Genomic DNA, 27991 nt, shown 5'->3' on the forward strand with positions numbered 1-27991 from the left:
TTTACACCCCTGGCAGGCTGCCGGGGGCTGCTCCGGGCACAGCGAAGATCCGTGTGCGCCAGGGCGGGGGCAGGAGCCGGGAAAATCGGGAGTTTGGGCTGGGCCGGGGGGGGTCGGGGGCAGCCCGAGCACCTGGGCGGACAGACGGACGGACGGAGGGACGGACGGACAGCCTGGCTCCATCCCACTGCTGCCAAGCGGGGCTGGAGGTGACCCTTGGGGGGGGGGGGGGGGAAGGAAGGGGGGACACCCCCGGGGCTGGCGGTGACATGGGTGGGGAGGACACGGGGGGACCCATCCGGCGTTGCCCCTTCCCCGCGCCCACCCCACCCGGCCCAGCCCGGCTCGGCTCGGCTCTGCCCGTCCCTCCGGGGGGGCGTTTCCCGGTCCCTCCCCCTCCGTGCCATTGGCCTCGGCTCCCTCCCGTCCCTTCCCCTCCCCGCTCCCGGCTCGGCCGAACTTTGCCGCGGCCGGCACCGCACGTGGGGGCCCCGCTCCGAGACCCCCACCCCGGCAGCGCTTCCCCGGCCGGCCCCGGGGGTGGCGGCGGCGGCACCGGCAGCAGCAGCAGCAGCATCCCCCCCCCCCTTCCTTCCTCCTCCTCGTCTTCCTCTCCCCCCCCCAACGGGGGATGCCCCCCTTGAAGCGGCTCCGCGGCGAGCCCCGGGGGGCGGCGGGGATGCTGCGGGGCTCGGCCCCCCCCCGCTGTCGCTGTCGCCGCTGCTGAGCGCTGCGGGGCGGCGGCGGAGCATGGCCAGGGCGCCCGGCCGCCGCCCGGGGGGAGCATGGCCGGGAGCTCGGCGCCAGCCCCCGCCGCCGAGCCGCTGCCCCGCAGCATCTTCAAGAAGTTCCTGGTGATGCTCTGCTCCCTCCTCATGTCCCTCTACGTCTTCTACTGCCTGGCCGACCGCTGCCAGACCCTGCCCGGACCCATCATCGCAGCCGGCGCCGCCTCGGAGGAGGAGGAAGGGGGCGGCGGGGGGTACCTTGGGGGCTCTGCCGAGCTGCCCCCCTGGCAGGCGGCTGCGGCGAGGAGGAAGCGGCTGCTGCAGCGGCTCAAGCAGCAGCAGCGGCGGCGGCGGCAGGAGGCGGCGGGGGCTGGCCCGGAGATGATGCCCGGAGCCGGGAGGAGCCGCCCGGGGGGCTCCGGCGGCGGCGGGGGCAGCGCTGCGGGGACCCCCGGCACCCTGACATCGCTGCTGGGGGAAGGCAGCAAGCGGCTGCCGCAGGCCGTCATCATCGGCGTGAAGAAGGGGGGGACGCGGGCGCTGCTGGAGTTCCTGCGGGTGCACCCCGACGTGCGCGCCGTCGGCGCCGAGCCCCATTTCTTCGACCGCAACTACGAGCGGGGCCTCGCCTGGTACAGGTACGGCACGGCGCGGCACGGGACGGGGCTGGCAGCCGTGCCGCGGGGCCGGGCCGGGCCATGCCCGAGCCAGCACTGCCCCCCGCTGGCCGCCGAGCCTCCCGGCCCCTTCCCCCAGCCCCGACCCCAAGCCTTTTCCCCCGCTCCCCCCAGCCCCGCAGCCCCCCGGAGCCCGCTTCTCCCCCCCCCCGGATCCCGCTCCCTGCTCGCCGCCACCCCAGTCCCCAAAGCCCCAGTCCCCCCTCTGCCCCCGGTCCCCAGCCCCCAGTGTTGCTCCTGCCTGGGGATGCTCCCCTCGCCCCGGGGATGTGAGGGGGATGCTGGGGGCTGGGAGAAAAGCCCCAAACCTCTGGTCTGTGGATTTGGGAAACGCGCTGGTCGCCCGAGTCCCAGCCGAGCCACCCCTCGCACAGCATCCTATTGCCGCCTCTTGCCACCCGCAGCCTGCGGACACAGCCCCTAAAAGCACCTTTCCCATAGTTCCCAGGCAAATGTTGCAGCAGCCCTGTAATGGGTAACCAAAGCCGTCAGTGCCAGGAACACAGTCCCTGTGTTCACCTGCCTTAAAAAAAAAAAAAAAAAAAGTAGCTGGGGTTCTTTTTTCAATTAATCAGTGTTTGGTTAAACCAAAGAAAGGTGTCCCTTTTAAAAGAAAGCAAATGGCAAGGCCAAGGGGCAGCGTTGTCATTATTGGTGTTCAGATGTTTTCCTCGTGTGTTTTAAAGTTAAGAGGAGCATATGCTGGTAGATCCCTGCGGAAAGGATTGCTTAGGGCGCGGGAGAAGCTGCTCTTGTGCATAGTGAGTGTATGTTTGTGGCTTTCGTGAACGCACAAGCAAAAAGGGGAGGATTTGGGGTACCCCTGGAGCTCGTTTTGCTTTCAAGTTAAGCCCCACTATTAGCAGAGAAGAGAGGCTGATTTTGGCTCAGCTTGTGGTGACAGTACTGAAATGTGGAGTAGGATAGTACTGACAGTCCGAGTGTTTATGTAAAGTCTTAACACGTGGAAGCGATGAGCCTCCTTGTGTATCCGCCGGTGTCAGGAACGCGCCGGGTTTCTGCAGGCAGCAGAGTGTGGGTTCTCCGAGAGGAAAGATTTCCTTTTGTGTGGGCTGGAGCTGTCTACAGAATTATATTTTTAGTGCGCACTTATCCAATTTCCACATGCTGACCCTGTATCAGAGAGGAAATGTTTAAAAGGAATCTGCAAACCTCAAGAACTTTAATCAAGCCTTGACTTTGAAAAATAAACACATGGCATTGGGGTGGCATCTACTGAAATTTATGGTGGATATGCAGAGAAGCTCATTTATTGAGGATGTTCTCGAAGCCCCAGGGAGCAGGCAGGGGTGGGATAGCCCCGATTGGGTCAGGAATCGGTGCCTGGGCAAGGAGAGCAGACCTAGACAGAGGAGGAGCCACGGGCATTTAACGCATAGTGCGGTCCTCAGCACAGGGGATTTAATTTTCCAGAGGTTTGGTCTTGATCTTGCAGCTCTTACTCATTCGAGGTGCTGCCCTGCAGGCTGTTTGTGTAATCATCATGTTTTAGCATTTGGTACATGAGTGCTCCCATTAATTGCTGCAGTTTGTTTGTGCTGGTATTTGATGTACTGAATTTCACCATTTTTTATTAGCCCTGTGGAGGCTGAGGTACAGTGAATTCTTTGTATGGGATTATTCCTTTGAGACCTAATCTTGCCAGCTTTGCTTGTATGAGTAATCTTTGCTAACGCACACAGTCCCGTCGTGATGGCAGAGCTGCGGTGTCGGCCCGCTGGTAACCGGTGACCAGCCCATTGTAAATACTCAAAAAAAAAAAAAAAAACACCTCTCTCTCTCTCTCCATGGTTTTTTTGTAATCTTTCATGAGGGTTCAGTGCCGGGGAAATCACCAGATGTTTGCCAGGGGTCCTGATTTCTTATCTTTGGCATCAGAGTCTTAGGTTTCACGTGCCTTTCTGTTTCCCAGCAGTCAGACTAAACAGCATCATTACAAGGTATAAACACTTGGGTTTGCTTTCAGCGCCTGCAGGAAGCCGGCACGGCCAGCGAGCGCCCTGTCGAAGGGAACAAAACGCTCCTGGCTGTTTGCAGTGACACAGGTTGCTTGTTGGCTGCTCGCTGCGGTTGACACCGAGCAGTGGGGACGGGGACCCCAGGCTTGGTCACAGGTCCCTGAGGAGCACGGGGCTGGGCTGTCACAGGGGTGCCACCTGCAGACATCGAGGCCATGGCTATGGGATCTTGGGCATGAAGGGGACCGCGGTTCCTCCTGGAAACAAAAGAGCATCCCCAGTGCCAGCTGTGGGATGCTGTGCGTGGTGCGGGATGACCGGGGCGATGAGCCAGGGCTGCAGCAGCAGCGCGGTGTTGCCAAAGCACCACTTAGATGGCGGTGCCTGGAGGTGGATGGAGGTGGGAGCTTGGCTCGGGGGAGTCCCGGGGTGCCCCAGTGCACAAAAGCAATGGACAGTGCTGTCCGTTAATCAAGTGGAATAATCGCTCCCCTTTTAGCTGGCATTGTGTCTGGGCAGGAAGGCAGCTGTCCTACAGAGATGCTGATTTAAAAAAAAAACAATCTGAGTGATTTAATTTGGTAAGTGTGACACCTCTGTGCTCGTGTGTGGGTTGAATATCAAGGGAAGCTGTGCGCCGAAAGCAGCTTTCTCTGTTTCGGGGTTGTAAGTCTCCTATTCGTACGGGGACAAAAGGAGGGAGGGGGCAGCCCACAATGCTCTCATTGACTTCCCAGCACAGAAATCGCTGCTTCAGCCCTGAACAAGGCTATTGAGCTCCCAGAGTTCAATAGCAGGTGAGCATGTGTTTTAACAGTGTTCAGCTGCCATCCCCCACCCCACGTACGGCTGTATACAGCCTGGGGACAACTCCAGAATGGGGGCTAATCCAGTCAAGTGAGGAAAAAAAAAAAAAGGCCAGAATAAAAACAAAATCTGTGTTTGTGGGTGACATTGCAAGTCTGGCTGGTTCCCTCTGATCCTTTGTTAGTCTCGTGCTGATTGAGCTGCCTGTTGGAATGTCATTAGACTGTCAGTCACCCCAGGAACATTTATCTCATATGTTTTAATCTCCCTGCCTCTGCAACACCAGTGCCAATTCCACCAGAGCGAAGCCAAGCTAATGTCATTAGATTACACTCGATCCAGGGGGAGATGAAAGGTGCTTCAAAGTTACCCCGTCAGGTTGGGAGTTTAAGCGTTGCTCCTCCCTGGTGCTCCCAGAGCTGGGGAGTTCTCTGTCTCCTAATTAATGTCCTCTTGGGATTTTTCTCCAAGGCTTTTTTTTTTTCCTTCATTTTTTTTAGTCTAGGCAACCAGCGATGCTTCTGAGTCAAAGGGAACAGAGAATGTCTCAGAAGAGGTCTGGGATGGAGAACAAGGAGGTTTGTTTGAGAGCAGGGGGAGCAGCTGTTTGCAGCTGCATCCCACCTTCTGGTGCACTTTCCCAGCCCCAAGTCACAGTGAAATCGGAGCCCAGGGGACAGAGGAGTTGGACCACTCCTGCAGTGGTGGATGGCCTGGAGGTCCAGGGGGCTTTGTGGTCCCCGTAATTCAGCAGCACCACCAGGGAGTGCTTTGTATTCCTGGAAGTGAACAGGGGTGCGTGGGCGTGGGGGACAGGAGGGCATGGATGGTGGCAGAGGAGACTTTGGGGAGCGAGTACAGTTCGTGAACAGCAGAGCAGCCATCAGGAGAAAGGAACTTGATGCAAACATCTGTGGGAGGGAGCTGCTGTAGCAATAGTCACCTTGGAGTGATCTTATCACCCAGCCTTGCAGCCTCTGCAAGGAGCACCAGGTCTTTGGTGGGGCATTCAGAATGTGCCCTGCCCAGGACGTGGCTCGTGCCATTCAACACTGAGTTTGAGTGGTTTTGGTTTTCTGCTCCCTGGTAGGTGCACGCCTGCTTGTAAGCAGTTCTGGTTGAGCAACTCCTGCTCCTTGTCCTGAGAACATCGCGTCTCCCAAACACATCTGAATTTCTAATAGCGTTGGGCGCAGCCTGCAGCAGTTTCTCTGAAAATTGCAGCCTTGGACAACCACATGCTAAAGACGATCAAGGTCCTTGTTTATTTATTAACTGTGTAATCAGATATCTTGTACTGAGTTCATTGTGCCAGGTGCTGTATAAAAAAGGAACAAAAGATGGTCTTGGCCCCAAAGCACAGATAATTCAGTGTAAACAACAGGTGGAGATAGGCTGAGACAGGCGCAAAGACAGCGTTGGTCTCCTGGCCAAAGAGTTGTTATAAAAGGACTGTAACTGGTCCTGATGCTCACGTGCTTCACTGCTGCCTCTGGGGGGGGATCTGGACTCAGATACTCCAGGACATTTTGGTAAAGGTTTGAAATAGTTTGAAGGTTGCACTCTATGGCTTGTCTGATGTCTTGGTGTGCCTCAGTTTGCCCATCTGTAAAATGGAAGGGATGTCATTGCCTTGTGCCGCAAGGTTGTGTGTCTGTGATACCTCTTTCCAGAGATAAGGTGGCATTTGGGCTCTGAGCTTCTTGTGCTATTCTGTTGGTAAAACACCACCCCAAGCAGATGAAGCCCACCAGCCCTGCTGGCAGAGGTCCTGAAGCCTGAACACAGCCACGTTTAGGGCCAGATTCACTGGCAGCTCCCAGCTCCTCTCGGTCCAGCCAGGGACTGTCACACTCTGTGCTGTGTTTGGCCAGCTGAGAGCACGCTCTTGGGTCACAACCACCCCGTGCAGCAACACGGGCTCGGGGACATGGCTGGAAAGGTGCCCTGGGGGTGCCGGTCCGCAGCCGGCTGCCCATGGGCCAGCAGCATGCCCAGGTGGCCAAGAAGGCCAGTGCCACCCCGGCTGGCCTCAGGACCAGCATGGCCAGCAGAGCAGGGAAGGGCTTGTGCCCTCGTGCACAGCACCGGTGAGCCTGCACTTCCAGCACCACGTTCAGATTTGGGCCCCTCAGCGCCAGAAGGGCACTGAGCTGCTCGGGCCTGGGCAGAGGAGAGCGGCAAAGCCACGAAGGGGCTGGCAGAGAGGAGCTGGGGGGAGCCGCTGGGGGAACTGGGGCGGCTCGGTCTGGAGAGGAGGAGGCTGAGGGCAGGCCTCACAGGCATCAGGCGGCAAGTGACGGGATGCAAGGGCACGGCCTCAAGTTGTACCAGGGGTGGGTTACATTGGATATCAGGGAGAATTTCTTCACAGACAGGATGGGCAAGCACTGGAAGGGGCTGCCCAGGGAAGCGGTGGGGTCCCCATTGCTGGAGATATTTACAAGACGTGGTGTAGTGCTGGGATGCCATCGGTCAGGCTGATGGTTGGGCTTGATGACCTCGAAGACCTTTTCCAACCTGGGTGGTACCATGGCTCTGAGGTGATGAGAGCACCAGGGAGGCAGCTACAGAGGGACCTTTCCCTGTCACAAGTGGCTTTCAGTGGCTATGTCCCCACTAATCTCATGGTTTAGGAGCCTCTGCTCGCCATCCCCTCGCAGCAAGGTGGAGTGCCATCTAGTGTACATGCCTGATGGCACCGTCTGGACGTGGCATCCCAGTGACATCGAAGTGCAAAGAGATGGGGCTGGGCTCTTTCCCCTCTTATTCCTTAAATAAACCCAGAAGTGTTGTTATTTTGGAGGTGCTTTTAGGTGTTTTGCATCCATATGTATTACTTTTGTTTTCTGGTCGGGAAGAAGTTTACTTCCAGGGTCTGTGTCCATTCCTGATGATGGGATGAGTTCCCCTGTTGGCGTACAGGGTGAAGTCAACCCCATTCCCATCAGCAAGCATCAAAATAAGTCATTAATATTTTACTGGACTCTTTTCTCTGCAGATCCTATGGTCTACATGAGGAAGTTCAGAAGTCTGTAGGCCCTGTCCTCCTCCTCAGCACATCTTCACACCCCGGTCTCTGGTTGCAGGAGGCTGGAGGGGGACGGCACTGTCCTCGTCCACCCCACAGCTCTGCCCAAGCCCTGGGGCACTTGGGTCTCCTTGCAGCTGGGTCTCCCCCGGCCCTGCCTGCTGGTGCTGAGCAATCTTGAAAATATGGCCTCGACTGTCCAAGATTTTGTCAGTTAAATTCATAGAGCCGTGCCTCGTGAAAAGCAGTGCGAGGCTCCAGCTGGCTGGGGCCAGAGCCCATTTATGGCAAAAACTGCGATGCTCTTCTGAGAAGCAGCGAATTCACCCTGCTTATAAATCGCGAGTCCTCCTTTGAGGTCAGATCCTGCAAATCCCAGCCCAGCAGGCAGCTCTCCCTCCCGCCATCGGCTCCGCTGCCTTTGGGGGCTCCTGGCAGTAATTAGGTCAGGTCTGGGGTGCGGGACCGCTGCGCCGTCCCCACCAATGTGCCCGCTGACCGCAGCCCAGCTAGGATTTCACCCCGACCTTTTGAAGTCTCTAATAAGAGCAGTTGGGTCTGGGGAGGGGGAAGGGAGCTGGGTCCTTTCCAAAGAGTTCAGAGCAACGAACAAGTGATCAACAAACCTGAGAAGAACCCCCCCGTGCTCCCTCCCTGACATCTGCATTAAAACTCCTGAGCTGCTAATTACGCTTTTCCCCTGGAGAGCATTGAGGTAACCCAAACTGCCTGCACAGTGAAACAGAAGAGGCTGGCGAGGGGGAACAGGGGCCGTTGCTGTGGCCATAAATCTCTGCAAATTCTCATTACGCGCAGGTATTAGGGAAGGGAAGCAGATTAGGTTGCAGTTAAAGTTACGTTCCTAGGGCTGGAGGATGTGGTTCTTACCCTGTTACAAAGCCCTGTTGGGTCAGTGGGGCTGCTCGTGCAGGGTCTGTAGGACCAGGGCCACCCCGGTGTCCTGGCTGCTGTCCCTGCACAGTCCCCTGCCCAGGAAGCTCAGGTTTTTGTGGTTTGGAGTAAAACACGCTCACCCCAAGCTGCACCCGGCTGAACCCATGCGATTCCCCAAGGGGTGCGTTAGCAGGACAGCATCCACAGAGAGAACAGAGACAGAGATGCTCGAGGAAGTGAATAATTCTCGGTGTTTCTTTCATCAAACATGATTCTGCAGGAGGAAATCTCTCAGCAGAAGTAATCACCGCTGCCCTTCGTGCATGGCAAGCCCATCCTTCTCACTTCCTGGAGGAGATTCATGACCTGCTCTTTCTGTTGCAATGCCATCTCTTGCGGAGATAAAGCTCCCCACTGGAGCTCCCCTGGACTCAGGGCTGCTGCCTGCTTTCTCATGGGAGATGGAGGAGACACTGGGTGTAAAACCTCACGTGGGTGTCATTCCCTCTAGGGAGCAGCTTCAGCTAGGTCCCACTGAGCCACCTCCTGGAGCAGTGTCCCCTGCCCTGACCGGTGGCTGGGAGCAGTCGTGTCCGCAGCCTTCCCCTGGGGAGAGACCTTTAGTTTCCAAGGCGCCTGCACTGTCTGAAGCTGCTCAGTTTTTATTATTATTTTTTCATCTGGCAGGACATTTCTCTGCTGAAAATTTCAAAAAGTCAGGGTGATTTGTTCTGACATTTCCAGCTGGAAAAGGGCACCCTCCCGGATCCTATGCTTGCTGGGGGAGCCTTTTATGGGAAAATATCAAAACCAATTGTTTTGACTTCCGTGTTTATCTGATGGTCTATATGTGTGTGTGCATTCACACGCGCATCTTTGAGCTCCAAAATGTTGCATTTTGTCATTAACATTTCATTTTCACTTTCATGTTACTGTATTGTAACATTTAGCACCATAGATGAGCATCTTTCAACATTAGTGAAATGCCTTCGCACTGTCTGACCTGAGAAGTTTGGGAAGCCCTTTTCTGGGGAAGAATCCCCATGTTTCTGCTCAAGGTAAAACAAGCAAGGAGGCGCCTGGATTTTCCACTGCAGGGAAGTCCTGTGTCCTGACCCCTGCAGCACAGGATTAGCGAGAGAAGGTCTCTGCTTCGCATCTCAACAGGCTTTGGGAAGCTCCCTCAACCTGTCTGAGTGATGGTGAGCAAAGGCCAGGTCTGTCCCAAGCCTCGATTTCCCTGCCTGTGGAAGGGGCTAGCTCACAGAGTACCAAGATCTTTGCTAAAGCTGCTCACCCTCAGCACTGCAATCGCAATGTGCCATGATGCCACCCCGCCTGCTTTCTCTGGGCTCTGGCTCCCGCAGGGAGTCCGCAGGAAGGGACTCAGAGAGAAGGGATTTAGTGGGATGTGCACGCCTGGGAGCCCCCAAAAGGGCCAAGAAGGGGAAAGGACTTCCCAGCCTGACTCAGATGCAGAGCACAGCTGTTAAATGAGTCTGACCGCCTCCAGCACCATGGGTGTGGGTCCCATCCCTCCTGGTGGGATGTGGGCAGCAGCCCCATGTGAGCACCCAGCAAGCAAAGCCTTTGGGTGTGGATTTCAGGGGCTGTGCCTCTGCTTTTCATAGGCTTCATCTGCTCATCGCTTCCTAATTACACGCGGGGTGCTCGGCCAAGTGACAGCAACCTGCCGCCTGCAGCTGATGCCCGGACGTGTCCCCGTTCCAGACCCCCATCCGTGCAGCCTGGTGACTCAAGGGGCTGTGGCAGTGACGGAGCCACGCAGCAGCCATTGGCCTCCCCTCGGCTGTGTTGGCCAAACCCAGCAGCACTGCAAAAGCCCACACCTGGCTGAAGGAGCCTGTGTGACCTGCTGAGCCCTGGCTGCTCCTAGGGGCTCTCCGGGACATCAGGGACAGTCGGGTAGAGGAGTCCGGACATCTCAAGGAGGTACGGGACAGCAGGCTGCTGAGCTTCTTTGCTCCACAGCTAGTAGGAGCTTCACTTGCTCCCCCTTGCTCCAGGTGTAATTTAAACCCTACTATTCGTCTTGTAGGGATTTGGCTTGGACTCTCCCCCAGTGACAGCCAGCTGCGAGGGATGGAGGTGTTGAGGAGGTGACAGCCACCCTGTCCTCATGGGGGACCTGAGCAACGGGGCCCTGGAGCCCGTCAGAGGGATGGGGGCAGCAGGGGACGTGCGGGGCTCCCAGCTGAGCTCCAAAGCCCTGGCGGCCTCAGGCAGAGCTGCCTGGGGACCCCCGGCCTCACATCGGGGTTGGGTTTCCTCTGCAGAGGGTGTTTCTATAGGGATGCAGGGGAGAGGTGAGAGGGGCCACCATGTCATGCTTCACCTCAGGTTCCTTTCTCCCCTCCATCTGGATTCACCTTGGCGTCTGTGCCTGGGATGCTGGTTCTCCCTGAAGGCACTGATAGTCTTGCTGGCTGGAGCTGCTGGGGACACGGCTCCTTCTCTTCCCCTCCAGCCCTGGGAGCTTCTACCAAATTCCCCATGGCCAGACCTGGATGAGCGCCCTGATGGGTCCCACTCTGCTCCTGGTCACCCTCACGGCCACCTTGCCCTGCCAGGAACCAGATGGAGCCTTCCCTTTCCTATACACATCCCCAGTACAAAGCCAGGTTTATCAGACTGGTGAGTTTTGCAGACTCACTGCAGTCTGTCTGTCTGTCAGTCTGTCTGTCTGCATCTCACTGTAGCCGATCCCATCATCCACACACTGCAGCTCCTGTTTTCGGAGCGAGTCCTTCCAGCCTGAGTCCTGCACTGCTGACTTGGGCACAGCCCCCCTGCCGTGGATTTCCAGGAATGCCGTCCTGAACGTCTCCTGCTCAGCAAATCGTAGCCATCATATGTTTAGGGGAAAAATTGGATTTGCCTCGTAATCTAATCAATGTTAAATAACAGTAATTCTAACTCCGCGGCGCTATGTTTAAAGTGCAGTTGGTCTCCGGGGATCATCGGAGTTATTTAATCTAATGAAATCACCATTACTGGCTAATGAGGGTGCACCACGGGGATGCCTTTCCCGTGAAAGAAAGCAATGGTTAAATAATTGGCAGCCAGGGCCGAGCATTCAGCAGGGGAAACTGGGCAGGGTGCAGCAAGATGAAGGGTTTACCTGGCAGGGACCCGGAGCTCTTTCGCTGCCTCTCTGACATCCTCCCAAGGGCAAGTGTCATTTCTCGAGCTGTGTCATGGTGAGCAGGTCCCTCCTGTCCCCCTGGCAGCCCTGAGACACACTGGTGCCACTTTTTCCCTTTTTCTGGCCCAAGTAGGAGTTACCTTTTTTAACACCTCAATATATCCTCCTACATCGCGCTAACTCCAGCAGGTTGCTCTCCGCATTGGCTTTCCCTGTCGTGGTCCATTTTTAAAATATTTTCCCCATAATTTGCCATACTTCTTCATTAAGTGGTGCTTCCTTATCTCCTCTTAGAAGGAGACAGGATGTGTTCAGGGCAGTTTCTGAGCGGCCCCATCAGTTTAGTCCCTGCAGCCCAGGCCGAGCTGCGTGCAGCCGGTGGCTCTCCTACGTACTGACCGTATGGTGTGCAGATAAATTGGAGTTCGGGCAGCAGCGGGCAGGGACTGTGCTGCTGTCAAATGTCAGCACGGCCGCATCCCACGTAACCAGGGGAGTGTTCCTTCCCCATAGTGTGTGCTCTAATTTCCCATTATGATTTCTTTAATAAGACTGATACTTACTGTACATTGCTCATTTGCTGCTAAAATGGGAACCATTAGAGCAATAAGTGGCAATTACCTCCTGAGCGTGTGAACTGAGCGCGGTGCCTCCCCGAAGGAGGGGGCTGAACCCTGCCTTCTCGGAGCAAACACCCACAAGCTGCACAAAGCTGCAGGGCAGCTCGTTCGGGACAGCTGCGGTGCCCGCAGGAGGGTGCTCAGCAGCCTCCAGGTGCAGGATCGCACCCCATGTCTGCTGGGAGCAGAAGCATCTGGCTTGCCGGCGGCAGCTGATGGAGATGAGGATGAGTTGTGGCTCTGCACATGCCGCTGAGCTACCTGGGGATGTGGTCCCCGTCCTCTGAGCAGCTCGTCCCCAGTGAGTGGCTTTTCCTTGCAATGCAGTTTCCATGCTGAAAGTTTTTAAAAAGAAAAAAATAAAGAGGGATATGTCTGGTAATTTAATCATGTTAAGTGATCCTAAAATCCCATCTGTGCTGCACAATAGCATGCCGGAGGTCTCTGGAGGAGCGGGTGCTCCGGTGAGGATTTGGTGCAGAGATGCTGGGGCATGGGAGGGTTTTTGGAGCAGGGCTCCTGGGCGCTCCGGGCAGCCCCCAGCCGGGCTGGCTGCGGTCATTACACACAGCCCTTCCACGCCGCCTTCCTTCCTCGCATGCTATCTGGTGTCATTAAGATATCAAGTTCATTTAGGTACATCCACATTGGCAGTTTAATTATGTCTGGGTACTACTCTGTATTTTATTCATGGACTATCTGGGGGCGGTTGTCAAACACAAGCCCAGGAGATAAAGGTTTGGTGGCTGCAGAATGCTAATGTCCTGCTGGCTCCCCTTTGACAAATACACATGCCAGTTATTACCAAACTGATTATTTCATTCATTAACACCACATACATCAGCTCCCTTCACCCGGTATTATTGTATACATTCATCTTTTCATAAACAATTACCTGACAAGGTTGGGAAAGGCAAGTACTGGCGAATTAATGCTCTGATGGGAATTTCCTGGCGTGGGTTCGTAACAAGGTGCGGGGGGTGTGTGGAGTGCCCCGTTAGCGTGATCGCTTCATTAATCAAATTAGGGACAATAGCACATCGCATGTGCGCCCTGCCTCCCGACAATACCGGCCCTGCTCGCATTGTGCCGGGGCACAGCGGACGGGCTCCGTGTCCACGTCGCGGTGACGGGGACGTGAAATGAAAGCCAGGGGACCCGGTGGGAAGGCTTGGAAAGCATCCCCTGTGGCCGGACCATGGTGTGCAGTTCTCATCTGCCCTTTTCTTTTTATCGGTGCTGTTACTGTCCCGAGGGACATTTGCATGAGAACGGTTCTTTGTTTGTTGTTTGTGCCTGCTTTCCGGGTTGCTTTCCTGCTGCAACCCTCCAGGACAGCGTGAGCAGTGGTGCTGCAATGAGCAAGGCACCACGAACCATTTGGGGAACAAAATTCCCAGGTCTTCTTTCTACATTTTTTTACTGTAAAAGGCTAGCGATGGAGAAAAAATGTACAGGGAGACATTAGCAGTGAAATATAACCAAACCCATGAAATGAGTGGTTCCTGCAGCTTCTTTGGAGAGAGCAGAGAAACCCAACAGAGAAGAATAGCATCCCTGGAGGTACTCAAAAGGAGTGTAGAGGCAGTGCTTAGGGACATGTGTCAGTGGTAGGCTTGGCAGTGCTCGGTTAGAGGTTGGACTTGATGATCTTGGAGGTCTTTTCCCACCTAAGTGATTCCGTGTTTCCATGAGTCTGACTCTGCCATCACTCGCCCGGCTGGAGGTGGCTCTGCCACAGGTTGTGACCCTGAGCTCTGCGTCCAGCATTAGCCACAGTGAATCAGAGCTGGAGCACTTGAACACAGCCCATGCGGGTTCAGTGTGTCGTTGGGCCCATATTTATTTCTTTAAATACATTGGACCCTCAGCTGTGTCCACCAGAAAGCTCGTTCTCACTGCTACTTAGGAGGAGCAGCTGCAGGAGGCCACCAAGCCAGCCCAAATCAATTCAGCTTTTCACTCGGGCAGACATGCCTGGGAAGCGGTGCTTCAGGGGTCGCACTCCTGCGCTGCTCCAGCACAGGATTTGCAGGCTAAATAAAGGATCCGAGTGAGGTTTAAGTGCCTAACTCCCCTAGCCCCCTTTGAAAAAAGACCCACTGGGATAACTAAGAAGCTTTTGTGAAAAGCATTAATCCTCCTTGCTATCTCCGTGCATCTCTTTGATCATGCTTCAAAATCTTCATCTCCAGGGGTCCTGGCTGGGCTTTCTGAAGTGGCTGCAGAGCAGACGAAGGGCTGCAGGGTCCCTGCACGGTGCTGGGAAGGAGGTGGCTCCTGCTGAGCAGCCTCTGAGCGTCCCTGCAGGACGAGGGCTGTGGGTGCCTGTGGGAGCTGACCTGACACCTCCAGCCCCGTTCAGTTCGGTGCTGAGCAGGGAAGAGGAGACTTTAATGACCTGTATTGGAATGAGTCAAGTTGGTGCATAAAACCCAGGTCACTAGTTGGTTTTATTTTCATCCGTTCATAGTTTGTCAATGCCCATTATTATTATTATTACTATTATTACTATTATTACTATTATTACTATTACTATTACTTGTTTTAAATTAACATTACATTTACATTGCCTCTCAGAAACCTTGGTGTCAGGCTGATGCCCAAGTGGTATCTTCTGCATCCCTTCTCTGCCCCTGTGGGGGATGTGGAGGGAGCCTGGGGCGATCGCCCGGACCCACCTCGGGTGGGCTCCAGCTCTGCCTCTTCCCCCACTGGCTGCACAATGCGCTCATGAAATGTAGATCTGCAATCAGCTGAACATTCCTGAAATATGTCAGATGGCTTTATATGATACCGGGTGAGACAGCGATGCATTCCCTGGGAGGAGGTGGAATAGCTGAGCATAGAAAAGAGCTCTTAATGCACGACCTTTTGAGCTGTGGCTAAAATCCCTTAATAGACTGTGGGGCTGAAGGAGGCCAGGGTGAGATTGCTCTGCACGGTTTCTCCAGCACTGGCCCCTGCCTTGCCCAGAACTTGCAAATCAGGCTACGAGGAATCTTTTTAAGCTTTCTATTTTCTGGAGACTTTTGCCCTCTTTGCACTTGACTGCTTTGCTCCAGGAATGAAAGTAGGCAGCCCTTTCCTAGCCATTAAAGTTTCATTTAGCAAAAGGACAAAGAATTGGCACGGGAAGGATGAAGAATGACTGCAAGGGTAAACTTGTGTGACTCCATATATTTTAGATCATAGCCTGAGGTCAGTCTCTCTATTTTATAATACAGATAAAGGATTTTTTGGCCTTGCAGCAGGAGGAAGTGTGTGGTGATATATAAAGAAGTCACTTCTCAGCATAATTTAAGAAACAACCTCTGTTCTCAAAAGCAGGGGTCCTTTCAGGTGTCTGGCTCTCTCATAAAGCACACGCACAAATATACCTGCAGTGTCTCCAGCAGTAATGAGCACATCGCAGTACGGTCCAAAACCAAATCATCGCTATCGAGTTGCTTAGGACTCCACCCCAGCATCTTGGGGGATGATTTTACCTCCCTGACAGCGCGCCTCATCCCAAGTTACACTGCTGCCACTGGGAGCCAAACAGCCCAGAACCTTGCTGCTGTGCCCCGCGGAGTCCCTGCAGCACAGGGAACAGCCTTGTCCCTGCTCCGAGAGCCCCCAGGGCCCTCAGCCCCCATCCTCTTCCCATTTCAGGTATTATCAATGCATCTCAGGCTTCGGCCGCTCTAGTGCAGCTGCTTCAGTTCGGGCACTCACTGGGTGCCGATTTTGGTCTGTGAAACATGAAGGGACTCCCCCTCCCAAGGGAAGGAGGAGGGAGAACACCTCTTTTTTTCCCAAATCACCCCCATTCAGTGATTTTCCACATCCCTCCAATTTGCAGACATCATTTCATCCTCCTTCACGTTGCCTGCAGCTTCCCAAGCGCGGCCACACTCCTGAAACCAGTTCCTTGACCCAGTTCCTCTCCTATCCAAGGGATTCCCAGGGATGCTCTGCAGACCCACAGCACCCGATCCCACCAGCCTCACTGCACTGCACCGACCCTGCAGGCTTATTTTCAAACGCTATCTGTAACGCACGGCGACGTTTTCTGGGCCATTTCGTTCCCATGAAGAATGCGTGCGCTGCTGTGAGCGTGCATGTCTGAAGTGTGTTTGTGTCGAAGAAAAATGAGGCGGACATGGAAAACAAGCAAATCGCATTATATATTGCAGGCAATAATGTAGCTCCCAGGGGACAGAGATAATGCAGCGAAAGACAAAGGAACAATAGACTTTGCTGGCCTGAGTGCTCGCTTGATTGTGGCTTTGCTGGAATTATCCCCGACTTCCTCGGTGCCAGCCTCGGGGCTGCTCGGGGACCAGGACACGGTGTGGGGCTGCGCGTGGCGTGGTTTGAGAGCCACCATCCTACTTACTGCTCCTCACGGGACCATCTTGCTCTGTGCAGGAGTCCCGCAGCATGGATAGGGATTATGGCAAAGCTGGCTGTGCCGTCGGCAGCAGGGGTGCCCTGGGTTTGAGGTGTTTGAGATCCCCAAAGTTCGCTCTGTAGAGGCCACCACTGCTTTGAGATGTGCTTCAGACTTCCCCCTCTTTTTCTTTCCTTCTTTCTTTCCTTCTTTTCTCCTGTTCTTCTTCTTTCTTGTTCCCTTCTTCCTTCCTTATTTTTCCTTTTCCCTCATCTTCTTCCTTTTCTTCTTTCTTTTCCCTTCTTCCTTTCTCTCTCTCTCTCCCCTCTGCTTTTCCTTTCTGTCTGCCTGTCTGTCCTTCCATCTTTTTTAGACCTCAGAAAATTCCAGGAAGGCATCAGTTGTCTTTAACACCCAAAGGAAAAATCGAAGGGAAGGGTTCAATTACTCACATGAAAAATGAGTCTCCTAACCGAGGTCTATCCATTTGCTAGTTGTGCTTGTTTTAAAACTGAATTATAGAGACTGCACATTTTTCTGGAGACAAATGCATTAATTTTTCTCAAAACAGACAAGAGGGAAGCAGAGGGAAAATAAGATAATAAGAGTTTCCACAGTGATTTATAAGCCTTTGTGAAAAATAATGGGGGAGGCTGCAGCGTGCGCCGGTGGCCGGGGGGAAGGGGCGGTGGTGGCAGGGACGACTGCAAGGGAAACTGCCAGAAGTCCGAGCGAGGTGTTGGTTTTAGATGATATAAGATCGCTTTACGTCTCTAGCCGGCTTGAAAAATCTCTCCTTCTCTCCCTCTGTATACACACATGAAATATATGCCATATGATGCACTTAAAATCAGCCCGAGCGATACTGTTTATACAGGAAAGGATTGTGTTTCTTGCCGACCTCTCCCCAGCCCTCCCTCTTCTACCGAAGGATAAACTGGGACCTTCAGAAAACAAAGTGGAGGCTGCGATTTTTTAGCAGATTTGCTCTTGCATGTATTTATACAGGGCTGGCGAGCCCTTCCCCAGGGCCAGCTGCCTGTGCTCTCGGGCAGAGAGCAGTGGGGTTGAGTTTATTTTTTTTGTTATCTGCTCACTTTATTTTGATTTACATACTAAAAGAGATATTTTTATGATAGCGAATAGCAAATTGGGTTTCTTCATTGCTCGTGAGAGCTGTTTTACAAAATTGGACTATTTATGTACTTTGCTGACTGCAGTGTAGTTCCAGTTTTAGTGTCTAACCGTAGTGAATAAAAGGAATTACAGCGAATCGTGTTTTTTAAAGACTGCCAGCTATTCTGAAATACAATGCAACCAGTAGCTTCTTCCTGAAAAGACGCTGGGGTCATCAGCAGCTCCCAGGAAATCTTACAGCTTGACCAAGTAAAGGTTTTTGGGGTGAGCTGAAAACCCTGCAAGGGCTGGAAGCGGTTTCGGGCAGCGCTTTCCTATGGGCGTAATTCCCGGGAAACCCATCTGGGAGGCCAGCAGCTACCACAGCTGTAGTGCCCGTGCCTGTGTCTCCCTCCAATTACTTACAGGAAGGGCTCAATGAATTTATTCCCCGTTGGTTGCTGAGTAGAAAATCCTGTGGTGTTCACGGGGATATGAGAACAGAGGGGCTGAAAGCGATGCTTGAAAGCAAAACCCAAATCTTTTCCAGGGCAGATGGCTAATTGCGTGGTTCCGTTTATTTGCCCAATGCAAATCACATCCCGCTCAAACATCACTACGGGGAGCCGGGTTCCTGTTTGTTTTGCTAAACCAGGGCTGAGATTTTGCTGCATCCTCTGCGGTGTGCAGGTGAGGCTGCCCCGCAGCTGGGGGCTCGGTGGTGCCCAGCACGGCACCACTGTGTCCCCAGGGCTGGGGGCAGCTGGGGCTGGGATGGGGATGGGCCACCAACACCACCATGGTTTGTAGGATCCGACCTCTGTGTTCATGAGGGCAGGCCTGCCAAGGTGCCATAAACAGCCGCGTCCCCTTCTCCCAACCATAAATCAGGCAGCACTGTGTTGGTGGGACCAGCCCCCCCCAGCCACACCACCCCCCTCTGTCCTCAGAGCAGGAGGGCATTTCTTGGGGTGCCCAACTTCCTGATCAGCCCTAATTGAAGCCTAAAGAGATTTTTCAGATTCCCAGGTTTTCGAAGGCGAAATTTGCATATTAATAAGAAGCTGTTCAGACTGATTGGCTTAATGTGTTTGGGGTAAGTATAATTAAATGTCAAGGGAAATATATCATGGGGTAATGAAGCTGAAGCTAATTTATCAAAAAATGAGACCTAGAGAGGGAGACATTCCCAACAATAAACAGTTCCTTATCCTTCCCCTTTAGGTGATGCACTTGAGGCGTATGGTCCTGGCAATCTGTACAGGAGCTGCTTATTGCTTTGGGCTGCAGGGGCCAGGCTGAGCCCACCAGCAGGGCTCACCAGCAGTGACGAGGAAAGGTGCTGCTCTGGTCCCCCTGGGGAGATGCTGGGGGGCTTTGCATGATGCACAGGGTGCTTGGGAGTGTCGGTGTGCAGCACTTCAGGGGTGCTCTTAGGGAAGAAGAACAGCCATGAGGTTTTGTTGTACCAGGCTCAACTTTGCTACTGGCTCACTTAGGCTTTTCTTCCTTTCTTTTTTTCCCTCATCCCTCTGTATTTTTACTCAGTAAGCTTTTCAGAGCACGTGCTATCTCCTGCTCTGTTTACACACGAGGCTCCTAAAGATCAGCTCCTATAGACACAGCTTTACTATGAACAAAAAAAGTGGCCTGCCTTCAGAATGGCAAGGCAGGCCCCCAAACGGGGCATTTTACCATCAGATTGGAGGGCGAGGCACAGGCTGACGTCCATGTGGGTCCCTACAGAGGCTGTGACCCTTCTGCATCGCAAGGTGTGGTGGGAGGAGGCGTGGAGCTCCCTTCCCACGGCACAAGAGGCACGCACCTTGCAGTAAGCCTTTTGCTTTAGGTGAGGGCTGGGTTTATGGGATTCACTGTCAGCCATGCACTGCCTCTGTTGCCATTGTCTCAGTGGGAAAAATCCTCCTCTGGTGTCATCTGGGGCAATCAGCAGGTTGCACAATCACAGAAGCAGAGAGCAGAACCGGTGTCAGCCTTCATCAGGGCACCACACTTAGAGTAAAACTAGCACCAAAAAGCCACCAGAACCAGCTGCCACAAGGCTGGATTTAGCCAAGCGAATCCATCTGGGAAGTAAGGAACCATGTCTCAGTTGGGAACTGCACTAGAAACTTTAGGACATCACGGGAGTCCCTGCCTTGCTCCTCTGCGGGGATGCTGGTGCTGCGCGGGTTCAGCGAGCAGCTCGTGCCTGCAGCTCCATTCCCTGGCTGCTGCTGCTGTTAAGCTCATGCCAGGAATGTGGGGCTGGGGAGGCTGTGGAAAGGTGGAGAAGTGCATGTGGGTCACTGCCAGAGGTGCTGGGTGCTGGCGTGGTGAGGTCGGGCAGGGTCTGGGCTCCCCATCGCAGGGTGTCCCAAACCCGCCCGCTGCCTGCAGGCAGTGCCTGGAGGGGTGCTGAGCAGGGGCGAGGAGCTCAGGGGGAGGCCATGGGGAGGCCACCATGGGGAGGCCACCGCTGGGCTCCTCTGCTGTAGGGTGGCTAAGGCAGGACGTGGCGAAGCCAACGGGGGGAGGCTGCCTCAGCTGGTGCCTGCTGGTGTTACCATCCCCATAAAGGCTGGCAATGTGGGGCAGGGGGCTGTGGCCGAGGACTGGGGGGCTCGGTCATGGAGCTTGGTCATCCGTATCTGCTGGGCGGGCGGCTCGCAGATGGGATTTACCGGGCAGGACCCCGCAGCCCTCGTTAATGGGTGCAGAAATGTGCCAGGGGACAGAAGATGACAAACGGCCCCGGTGCAAGCCCAGCTGGGCAGCCCGGGGCACGGCTGTGCCACCCAGGGTGGCCTCGGCTTGGATGAGGTCCTTGTTCCAGCCGAGACCGATGCCCAGCAGGGCCGATGGCACCGGGGTGCTCCTGCCTGCCGGTGGCACTTTGGCACCGCTGGGCTGCGGGAGGTGCCCAGCTGTGTTCCAGATGTGTCCCAGCACGGCCGCATCTCGGGAACCCCTTGGCATGGGTCCTTCTCCCAGACAGGTGCTGGGCACCAGGACGCTGGCATTGCCCCTCGGCACCACTTGAGAGGGGTTCTGGCCATCACTAATTAATCAGCGCAATTAGGCAGAGGGCTTGTGTGCTGTAATTAGGATCAGTGTGTGCCCCGGGGGGCAGTGACAGCACGGGGGGGGGCACCGTGCTGCTGAGCACAGAGCCCTCCGCGTGCAGCTGCTCCCTGCCCCTCCGCAGCCCCCGTGCCCCCCATTAGCGTGTGCCTGCAGCTGGGCGCAGCGACCCCACGTCCGGAGCCCACTGCAGCTCCAGTCCTTGGCCAGGTATCGCTCCTGCTCCTCCTCTTCCTGAGTGAGTTCACGGCCCCAAAGTCAGGAAGGAGCACGTGCACCCACGGCGTCATCAGCCATGGGCCCTTGCAAACGAGCCGCTCGCTCTGCGCCGCGCCTCTGATGGGTTTCCCAGCTCCCCTGAAGGGAAGCAGGCTTTTCCTGGTGCTCAGCTCGGCGCTGGGCTGTCACCCGCGGACGCTGCAGTGACAGCTGAATGCCCAGCTCCCTGCTTTGGGGGCAGTGAGATGCTTTCTGGAGAGACTTTCTTAAATGCTGAAGTGTTGGCAGGCCTGCGGAGCTGCCTGCGGTGCTCGGCATGCAGCAGGGGTGCAAACTAAGGAAACTGCTTTGTATAAAATAAATTAAAAATTATTAAAATTATTATAAATTAAAATAATATATACATATAATGTATTTTGTATATATAAGTTATTTAATACATATTTTTCTTTACAAATAAAGCCGACCCCCTGGTGCAGTGCTTCGGGCACAGGCAGCAGTGCTGCTCCTCGCCACAGACAGCACTTTTAGCTCAGAGCCTCCCTGGACACCTCCAGCTCCCAAGTGGCATTTTCCTTATCCAGGCACTGAAGCAGCCCGGTGGGGTCTGGGGCAGAGACCCAGGGCTCCCCACGTCCCCCCAGGTTCCACATTAGGGTGCTGGTTTCACGCAGTGTCAGGCTGGTGTTGTTCTCCTAAATTGTTTTGCTGCAGTTTGCTATGGCAGGAGCTGTGATCCTGTGACAGGTAAACTGATGAAAACACCTTGCAGCCACAGCTAGTCTCTGTTTGAAAAATTGGGACAGTTGTTAAGTATTTGGTCCTCCAGGCATTAATGAGAAAAAGCAAAGGAGCAGCATGAGAAGGACTTGGCCACGGCGATGCCCACAGCCAGTGTCCGGGAGGTGCCCAGCGGCAGCGGGTCTGCTCCAGTGCCTTGGAGTGGCTTCTGGAGACCTGAGAGCAGCGCTGGTTTTAGCCGAATTCGGCCACCCCTTGGGGCTGCCATGCCCGGAGGGATTTTGGGTTCCTCATCCACGAGGGGAAGGGAGAGGAGGGGAGGGCAGTGGCGCTGATCAGATGCCGCCTGACAGATGCAGTGTGGAAACAGATGCTGCCGGCTGCAGATGTAACGAGATACATAAACACCGAGGCTTGCTCAAACAAACGCCGGCACCGCCGCACGGATGAGCTCGGGAGCTGCCACCAGTGCTGACTGTCAGCAAGCACCACGCGGTCTGAGCCGCCGAGGGAGCATCTCACCCGGGCAGGAGGCTGAGCAACACCACACACCATGCTCCCTGCCTGCCCGTCCTGCTGCCACCCCCCATGCACAGGGCAGGGAGAAGGTGCCCGTGCCATGCCCGGCCCCCAGGTCTGGTTTTGGGGGACGTAGAAGTGCAGAGGAAGTGGGAACCTTGGGGCCCTTTCATCTGAGTACAGGTCAGCACTAGCAGGCACTGGCTTTATGCGTTGATATCCCCTCCGGAACACTGGGGAGAATAAATCTGTGCCCTGGGAGGTCTCCTTTTGACACTGCTGGCAGCTGGGGCTGGGGTTTTGTCCTACAGAGCAACGCCTGGCTTCCCTTGTTCCTTAGGGATGCCGCTGATTATTTACCAAACTCTTTTCAGCTTCTTCATTCCCACAGTTTTCTCTGGGTATCTTTTTTGCATTACCAGATTCCTGGAGTGGGTCTTTCCACGTATTGACTTCCCCTGACATCTAAAGGAAGACCAAGCAGGAGGCTCCCATAACTCAGCCGTGCCCTCATTGCCCACCAAAGCCACGTCAGAGCTTTGCTAGAGCTGTCAGACCAAACAGGAAGGCCAGGAAGCCTCCTTGCTTTAGGCACTGTTTTTTCATTTATTTATACGTGCACACTACTGTTACGTTGTCACTCCTGCCAGAGCATCTTTCTTTTCAATCTCCTGTAGGGGATGCAATGGCACCCCTGGGAGCGTGGGCCCGAGGGTGGGGGAAGACAATCGCGTGGTTGGGGGTTTTTTTTAGAAATTTCTGCTGCAGAAATGCTTAACGTGCTTTGGAAGAGGAAGGGAAATGGGATGGGAAGGAGGAGGAAGCAAGAGGCTGGTGGCTGCGGTAGCACAGGAAGGAGTGTGCACCACTCTGGGGCGTGAGGCTGCATCGAGCTCACCGTGCCTCAGTTTCCCCACCCTCCTCGTCCAATGGCTTTGGGCATCATGCTTCCCCCCGGGCTGTCGGCTGTGCTACAGCCACACACACCCATGTCACCGCGGTGTCTGGCCCCATCCTGGCATCAGGAATTGTGGCGGTATTTCTGTGCGGAGGTGAAAGGTGAAATCGGCCCCTTAGGGTGATCTTCCCTCCCTGATCTGTTCTCGTAGCCCTGCCACGGCATCCTTACCAGCCCCTTAACACTTGGCATGGAACTGGCAGCGCACAAGTGAGAGGCAGAGATCTGCATCAGGGACTGATGAGCGCCGGTGCCCAGCTCGGGCGCTGCCTGGCTTTTCGGGTGCTTGGCTTTTCGGGCACTCCAAAACCCACCCAAACCGTGGCCGTTGAATCAGGAGCACACCCAGTCTGTGGAGGCTTGAAGCTGGACGTGGTGCCAAGCAGGGCAAAGTGTTACAATGGGCTGGGGAAGGGACCAGGGCTGTGGCACGATGCAATGGGGTCGGGGTGCTCATTCTGCCCCTTCTCTCTCCAAGCAGGGCTCAGCAGTGCACGGCGTGGGTTTGGGCTGGCCATGCATCAAGAGTGTGCACAGAAACCTCCCAGGGCTCCTCGGATGCCCTAAAAGCTGCTGGGGGGCTTCTCTTCCCCCTCCCCAGTTTCTTTGCCTGCACCCACTGGTTGGAGCAGTAGCTTAGGCCAGCGCAAGGTGGAAAATGCACCTGGAGGCTGGAGCCAGGTGCCCCTGCCCAGGTGCAGGGGGTGAGCGATGCCCGCGCATCCTCTGTGTCTCACCGCCCGCTGCAACCTGCAGGCTGTGCGATGCAGAGCCTGAGCTGCACTCACCAGAGGTGTCACGGTTTCGGTCGTGTAAGGATGGAGCCTGATGCGGTGCTTTGGTTTCCTGACATAAAGCAGTGCTTTGTTCCCCAGAACTGGGCTCCTGCAGCGACTTGAGATCAGGTGCTGGCTCCACGGACTCTGATCTCTGTGTCTGGGGTCAAGCCAACACCCCGCTTGGAAACACCCCTGGGACATGTATGAAGCCAAGATTTTGGACCATTATACAGTCAATAAAGATATATAAAACCATAACAAACACGACATCAAAGGTTGGTTCCCGCACCAGGAGTGCTTGAGGGCTAGGGGCCAGTTACTGGGATGTCCTGACGTGACCCCAGCATGAAGGTGCTGATGTGAAGGCCTCACACAGGGACTGCACCAGCAGGAAACCCAGCCCAGTGCCTGGTGCACTGCTGGGACCAGTAACCACTGGTGCTCAGCCCTGTGCAGCATCACCAACACCGTGCCTGTGCCTCTCCCTCCCCAGCCGGCTGCTGCAGCAGATGCAAGGGAAAAATCCCCAAAGTGAAGGGGACATCCCTGTCCCATGGAGACCTTTGGGGTGGGGAAGGGGCTGCAGCCCCAGCGCTGCCTCCTGCTTTGGTGGGACACGGCCACGGCCACCTCGGGCAGTGCTGCTGGGGCACAGCACGGCCCTGTAAAGGCCCAACCGTGAATACGCACGCAAATCCCAAATGCTCCCTTTGAGGAGAGTCTTCCTCTCCTATTAAGTAATTAAATAAAGCCCCGAGCTCTACTAAAATTAAAATAACAGAATCCATTTATTCTGGCAGGGCCCACTGGTGGCTGCTCTTGCCAAAAACATTTTTGTGGTTCTTGTCTTTTCAAGTGGCTCTTTTGCAATAAAACCCAGATGCCATTAGTCCAGGGAGGCCTCCAGGCAACTGTTTACGTCCATGAAAGATGCCCTTTGTAATTAATTAATCTCCTGAACGCTGTGGCAGCACATTCCCGGTGGCTCCTGGCATGTCCCTGCCCGCCGACCTGGCAGCGGAGGTGCGGGCTCGTTCCTGCGCTGAAGGAAGCCTTTGTGCTGCGGCCTCCCCGCAGAAGGGGTTAACCTGCTCCTTGGGGAGACGCAGCGGGGGTTTCAACACTTACCAAAACACACACAGAGGTCGGGTGCCTTCCCGCTGCCGCTGCAAGGGCTCCATGCTCCACGGCACAGCGCGTGCAAGAGGCTGGGGATGGAGCTGGGGACCGGGCACCCTGGGGATCCCTCCCCACGGATGTTCATTCCAGTTTTAGTCCCATTTCGGAGAGGGTGTGTTGTTGTAGGGGCCGCCAGGCCAAACCTTACCAAATCCAGGGTAAGGTGGACGTGGCCCTGTTCAGGAAGGGCAGTTATGGCACTGTCCCAGTGCCCAGCAGCAGGGAGGAGGCGAATTTCAGCGCTGGGCAATGCTCTGGTAGCTCCTCATGGTACAGCAGGTACAGCTGGAATGGAGGGAGAGACACAATCTTCTCATTAACTTAGTTCCCATTAAAATGTAGCTCAAAATCCAGATGCTTTCCCTTTTGCCTCAGGTTGCTACAGTCCCTTGGCTGCTCCAACCACCTTCTCCCTGTGCTCTCCCCACTGAGCCCTTGCTGCCCCCCTGCACCCAGGGCCGTGGGGACGCACGCTGCCCCTGGCTGCAAACCGGGGGCTGGTGCAGGTGCTTGGTGGGCCCAGAAGCCCACGAATGGCCTCACTAGGCCTGACCACAGCCAGCCAGCCCCGTACCTTCGCCCAGGTGGCGGACAGTATAAAAAAGGCTGTAATTTGCAGGGGTCCTTCTGCCATCTCCACCACGCTGAGCGTGACCAGGGCTGGGGACACCCACCCCAAGGCTGCAGTGACCATGGGGCTCTCACATTCCGGTGCCACCAATTGATTTCATCCACCAGAAATGTGGCCAGGCTGCCTCAGAACCATTTACACTCTGGTCTTTGCAATGTTGGATGATGTTAAATCCCACCACAGAACTATGTCTCCTTAGCAAAGGTCTCCCCGGTGCCGGTTCTGAATCCACATCCCTATCGCCCAAAGTGCCTGCCTTTATGTCTTTGGGTCTTTTAGGAAGAGACAGCTCTCATACCCCTCAGCTTGTTTCTTCTCCAGCCTGAATGCCCCTAATTCACAGTTTCCCCCCAGAAACCCTCAGCAGCAAACAGCAAAGGTTTGGCTTCCCTAGGACCACGTCTCTACTCAGCCTCTCCGTAACACGGCTTCGAACAGAAAGAATTGCTCTAGGAAGGGTCGGTCCTCGCTGCCTCATTTGTAACAGAACGACTCAGCCTGGGGTTTGGTTGTTATTGGTGCTTTTAGCAATTGCTGCCTTTGCATTGTTGCTTTTTTGATAGATGAGTTTAATTTTGCTGGCATATTGCACAGGTTTGCAAACCAGACGTTGCTGCCCGAGACGGTCCCAGGCGTCGCAGTCACAGAGAGGGGTCAGGGTGAGGGGGACACGGGGACCCGCTCTGGGGGACACGGGGCCACAGCTGCCATCAGAACTGCTGGTGGCACGGCCGTGCCACCTCCCATCCATCTCCAGTCCCCTGGGAGGGACTGGGAGGGGACGTGCTGCAGACAGAAGTACCGGGAGGTGGGATGGGTTTGTGCAACCAAAGGAGCCACTGGCACTTTGCAGATATTGGCTCCCATTTTGGGGTGATAATGGGGTGAGGCACGTGTAACGTGGTGTGTCCATGCAGCAGGCGAGGAGCAGCACGGAGAGGAGATGGAGCATCCAGGAGGAGCCAGTGAGAGGCGGCTCAGGTGGCTCCTACACCTTTCAGGCTTGCCTTGTTGAACACGGGTTATCCTGTGGCCAAATCCTGCAGTCCTTCACCAAATCACACCCAATGCCTGGCTCAGAAGAGCTTTGAATTCTCAAGGGGCCCCTGGCCTGAGCCCACCCTGAGAGCTGCCCAGCTCAGCCTGCCATGTCGGATTTCTTCGGGTGGAAGAAGGAAATTGCTGAGGTCAGGGGGCTGATATTGCACATTTTTACATGACATCAGCTTGCTGCCACCTTGAAAATACCAGAAAATGGAGTCTTACACCCTTCCCCTTGAAAAGTTCCTCATGCCCTGCAGGAAGGGAGAGTTGTTACTCAAGAAATTCTCTGTTATTCTGGGGAATTTAAGCCAATGTGCAGGAAACCCCAGTGTGGGCAGACAAGAATTTAAAGGGGTAGGATGTTAGGACTGTGGAGTTTTGCTCTGTTATGCCATTGTCAGGGCAAGAAGAGAGGTGGGATTCGTCTCAAGAAGCCCCTTAGCGGTCTTAAATAGGCAGAATTAGGTCTAATTTCTGGTGTTTGCTTAGATGCTTTGCTGAGTTAGAGCATTATGGGCCTCCTGAATACGTGTGCTAGGAGGGAAGCCAGCTGGGCTGGGGGTGTGAGGCATGGGGACATCCCGGCCATGGCACCTGGGACCCCCCAGAACCTGAGAACCTGCACCTGGGACCCCCCCCGAGCCTGCACCCAGGTGCGTTCAGCACTAATGTGTCCCTCTGTCCCCCTCTCTCAGGGACCTCATGCCCAGGACCCTGGAGGGGCAGATCACCATGGAGAAGACCCCCAGCTACTTCGTCACCAAGGAGGCCCCGGCCCGCATCTCCTCCATGTCCAAGGGCACGAAGCTCATCGTGGTGGTGCGGGACCCCGTGACCAGAGCCATCTCGGACTACACCCAGACGCTCTCCAAGAAGCCCGATATCCCCACCTTTGAGAGCCTGACCTTCAAAAACAGGACTACGGGCCTGATCGACACCTCGTGGAGCGCCATCCAGATCGGCATCTACGCCAAGCACCTGGAGAACTGGCTCCTCTACTTCCCCATCGGGCAGATCCTCTTCGTCAGCGGGGAGAGGCTGATCAGCGACCCCGCGGGGGAGCTGGGCCGGGTCCAGGACTTTCTGGGCCTCAAGAGGATCATCACCGACAAACACTTCTACTTCAACAAAACCAAGGGCTTCCCCTGCCTGAAGAAGGCGGAGGGCAGCAGCAAACCCCACTGCCTGGGGAAAACGAAAGGCAGGACCCACCCCGACATCGACCAGGAGGTGGTGCAGAGGCTGCGGGACTTCTACCGGCCTTTCAACATGAAGTTCTACCAGATGACGGGGCAGGACTTCGGCTGGGACTGAGGCTGAAAAAAAAATAATTTAAGAAAAGGAAAATATAATATAATATATATTTTTTTTACATATCAGTAGAAAGGGGGAAAATACAGAAAAAAAATAATAGTTGTGCTGAAACATGATTCGTTCTGATTTT

At 55.1% G+C, this 27991-nt stretch overlaps 1 protein-coding gene and 1 long non-coding RNA gene across 2 annotated transcripts; both read left to right on the forward strand.

Moving 5' to 3' along the window:
• Positions 1-270: 270 nt before the first annotated feature.
• On the forward strand, positions 271-27977 carry HS3ST3A1 (heparan sulfate-glucosamine 3-sulfotransferase 3A1). Its single transcript, XM_083805212.1, has 2 exons — positions 271-1366; positions 27243-27977. Exons 1-2 carry the CDS (start codon positions 786-788, stop codon positions 27859-27861), a joined length of 1200 nt encoding a protein of 399 aa, XP_083661338.1. The 5' UTR covers positions 271-785; the 3' UTR covers positions 27862-27977.
• Positions 1570-11417, forward strand: LOC310884023. Its single transcript, XR_014573985.1, has 2 exons — positions 1570-10069; positions 10176-11417. It is a non-coding gene; the product is annotated as an uncharacterized lncRNA (long non-coding RNA).
• Positions 27978-27991: the final 14 nt, after the last annotated feature.

The sequence above is a fragment of the Anser anser genome, assembly GCF_964211835.1.
Source record: "Anser anser genome assembly, chromosome: 19".
Taxonomy (NCBI): Eukaryota; Metazoa; Chordata; class Aves; order Anseriformes; family Anatidae; genus Anser; species Anser anser.

Bases quoted from the DNA above. Each gene is read 5' to 3' on its own strand.
- HS3ST3A1 (XM_083805212.1), top strand. From the start codon at position 786: ATGGCCGGGAGCTCGGCGCCAGCCCCCGCCGCCGAGCCGCTGCCCCGC. The intron at 1,367-27,242 runs GTACGGCACGGC...CCCCTCTCTCAG, and splicing joins CGGGGCCTCGCCTGGTACAG to GGACCTCATGCCCAGGACCC.